This window comes from Adiantum capillus-veneris, chromosome 2 (assembly GCF_014529385.1).
Source record: "Adiantum capillus-veneris isolate H3 chromosome 2, ASM1452938v2, whole genome shotgun sequence".
Lineage (NCBI taxonomy): Eukaryota > Viridiplantae > Streptophyta > Polypodiopsida > Polypodiales > Pteridaceae > Adiantum > Adiantum capillus-veneris.
The window spans coordinates 91,825,107-91,828,662 of NC_140932.1; the positions used below are offsets into that span (position 1 = coordinate 91,825,107).

Consider the following 3,556-nt stretch of genomic DNA (forward strand, 5'->3'; position numbering starts at 1 on the left):
CTAAAGGTTTGTACACCAAACCGTGTAGAAAATAGTTATAACAACCCAAAACTGCACACAAGATCAACGACTAGGAAATGGATATGGGGGGTTAGAGCCTCACTTTTTTTAATATCTATACATAAAAAACTTTGACTCAGCTGAATACAGAATCTAACTGATTTCGTGAATGCCCAGAATTCAACAAATTATTCGTAATAATTGAACCAGACGATTATAACCACAATAAACAACTGCAGATAAAGGGACTAGAGTCAGCCACAAGATATTATATTCCATTCAACAGAGATATATACAATGCCTATCAATTCACTCGAGGATTCTGATCCCCATTGACCCCTAATTCACAGAAGGATGAACCTCAGTCATGAAGCCCTAATCATGAGAAAAAGGAAAACCCTCATTCTAAGGGTTAACAATTGTCTGAAAGAAGGACCATCTCCATGAGTAGGCGACACAACAAGAAGGTGGAGCCTAGCCCCCAAACCCATAGAGAGTTCTACCTTGGCGCTTCAAGGCATACACCACATCCATGGCAGTAACAGTCTTACGGCGGGCATGTTCTGTGTAGGTGACAGCATCTCTGATGACGTTCTCGAGGAAGATCTTGAGCACGCCACGGGTCTCTTCGTAAATGAGGCCACTGATGCGCTTCACGCCACCTCTGCGAGCGAGGCGCCGGATGGCAGGCTTGGTGATACCCTGGATATTGTCACGCAGGACCTTGCGATGGCGCTTAGCCCCTCCTTTGCCGAGCCCCTTGCCACCCTTGCCGCGTCCAGACATGGCGTTTACTTGCGCTGCTTCTAAACTAACGAGGCAAATACCCTGTTACGCAAGAAGAATGCGAGCAGGCGAAGTTGGAAGCAGTTCAGGCTTTAACAGTCCGTTGATCCGCCACTCGGATCCGCCTTGCTCCTTTTTGACCGTCCGATTTAACTAGTCATCGGACGTTCCTCACTTCTTTACCTCTCTCCGAAGACAAAAGCTTAGGGGAGGCTCACACTGTGCAAATGTGCGCAGCACTTCCACGTAGAAACCAGGTTCACACATCATCATGGATGGACTTACTAAAGTGTCAACTTCTCTCTCTACCAAATTGTTGAGGTAGGATTGTTCCCGTAACCGAGCTCAATATACATCCATATAGGGTGAGCATGTGGTGGGTTTCAATGGACGTGGAAACTAGTAGTGCACAGGTGGCATCATTGGATAAGGGACAACCCAAGGGGATACCATAATAAAGCTCCATTCCATGGAATGTTTTACTCTTAATGGCTTCCAAATAAATCAAGTCCATGGATTTCTCAAAAGATTTCTTCAACTCGTTCGCAAGAGTTGAGCTGGGAAGAAAGGAGGCACACATAACAGCACTCTTTATCCAGTACATAAACAAAACAAAAGTTTTTTTTTTTTATGTTCATTTAACGATTCCACACACCACCTTGATTGCTAGTTTTATCTTATAATCACCTCAAAATATTCTCATTTAACCATAATATTATCATGTACTGACCAGAGAGGAGAAGTCCACCTGGCATGTCTTCTTGCCATAATGTAACCAACCCAGTCTTGGCGTACTAGGGGTTGTGGCCATATAACAGCCAAGCCATCTAATGAAATGAGGGGAGCGTGTTCGAGTCTTCTAGGGTGTGTTCTCTCTTGCACAGGCACGCTACAGATTTGGTGGAGTTGACGGGCACAGCACGCCTGATAAGCGCTAGCGCTGTAGTTTCACTGTAGCTCTCTCTGCCCCCGCACACTTGCGATCGCATTATCAAGCCTTACCATGAGTTGCCCCAACTCCCCCAGGAACCCATCCTCTCCACACTACGAAGACGCCCCTATGCACCCTGAGTATGCTGAGCCATCACAACCCACCCATTTCGAGCACATATTCACTGCCATCTCTTCAATGCTGATGCAAATAAACACGACAAACCAACACCTGGTCTGTTTGTTAACACGGAAGCAGGTACATAACACGCGCTCTGACAGTAAGGTTCGACCAAAGACTTTTTCAGGTTTCCCGACTGAGGATATTCTGACATGGCTGGACCACTTCGAGAATGTGGCCGAATATCACAACTGGGACATGGAGCGGAAAGCCTTGGAAGTTTGCACCTTACTCGAGGGCATCGCAGCAACATGGTTTGTACAGCAAACTGATCAGGTGAAATATTCTTGGCCCCTCATTAAACAACTTTTGATTCAAAATTTCGCCCAACAGAACATCACTCAAAGCGCTTTGCAGCAATTACATCAATTAAAACAGGGATTGCAAGAGCCTGTGGCCCAATTTGCTGTCAAATTTAACCAGTTAATTCTTAGGGCAGATCCTACCATGTCAGAAGACATGAAGCTGTACTTCCTCTGGCCACGTCTTCATGGACACCTCTCCCGTAGAGTTCGGGACCAAGGCCCCACATCTTACCATGAAGCTATCCAAATCGCCCAAAGGATAGAAGCTAGTACACAAGCTGATACTCCCCCTACTTTTATTCCTCGTCCAACAAACACTCAGAATCGTCCTCTCCTCGACACCCCTCTTTTACCCACACCAATGGACATTGATGTCCAAAACACACAATATGGCAACCGTCGTCGCTTACCAGATAGGGATGCTCAAGGTCGTCCAAGGTGTTATGCCTGCAATGGGTACGGCCACATTCAACGACACTATCGGAGGAGTCGCTCAAACACTCAGTTTCAAAATGCTCAGGTCTCATTATCTCACACAGCTCAGGTGGCTACACTCCCGAAAAACATTTAGGCGAATGGTTGCTGGAAGACACCCATTCGCATATAATCGCATCAGCCTCCTCTTCCAACCGATTGGTCTGCACCACCGCCCTTCAGGCAGATGGGATTCACTTGGAAGCTCTCTTGGATTCTGGTAGCTCAATTTCCTCCATCAGTACTCACACGGTATCTTCTCTCAATCTTCCTTTGTTTCCAGCACCACCAATATCTGTTCTGTTTGGCGACAATCAGAAGTTGTACCACTCTAGTCACATAGTAGCACTTACATTCACGATAAGCAGTAAAACTTTCACTCATAACTTTTATGTCCTCCCTCATCAGCTTTTCAAACTCACTTTAGGATGCGACTGGTTACTCCAACACCAGGCTAGATTAGATTTCTCCTCACAATCTCTGGTCTTCCCTAACAGTTTGCCCATTCCCTTTCTGCAAATGACAAATGTCCCGTCACATTTCAACAATGCACAATTCGTAGAAGAAGACACAACCAGCCGCACTCAACAACTCCGATATCTCTTAAGCCAATTCCCTCCTCTCTTCCAGAAACCACTCCTTACCCCTCAGGTCAACTTGCCTATTTCCCACTCCATCCACACAACTGAGATACAGCCCATCAAGATGCCTAGGCGGCGTCGGTCTCCCAAAGAACTCCAGATCATCCAAGATGCAGTGGAGGACATGTTGCAGAAAGGTGTCATCATCCCTTCTTCTAGCTCTTGGTCTTCAGAACCCCATTTGGTGAAAAAAGACGATGGTAGCTACAGATTCTGCATCGATTTCAGGCCTTTGAATG

The 3,556-nt window shown here is 46.2% G+C and overlaps 1 protein-coding gene across 1 annotated transcript; it reads right to left on the reverse strand.

The window, feature by feature from the left end:
* Window positions 1–263: 263 nt before the first annotated feature.
* LOC147463180 (histone H4) lies at window positions 264–837 on the reverse strand. The gene has a single exon (XM_086528150.1). The coding sequence runs from the start codon at window positions 784–786 to the stop codon at window positions 475–477; it is 312 nt and encodes a 103-aa protein (XP_086384276.1). The 5' UTR covers window positions 787–837; the 3' UTR covers window positions 264–474.
* Between the last annotated feature and the right edge of the window lie 2,719 nt (window positions 838–3,556).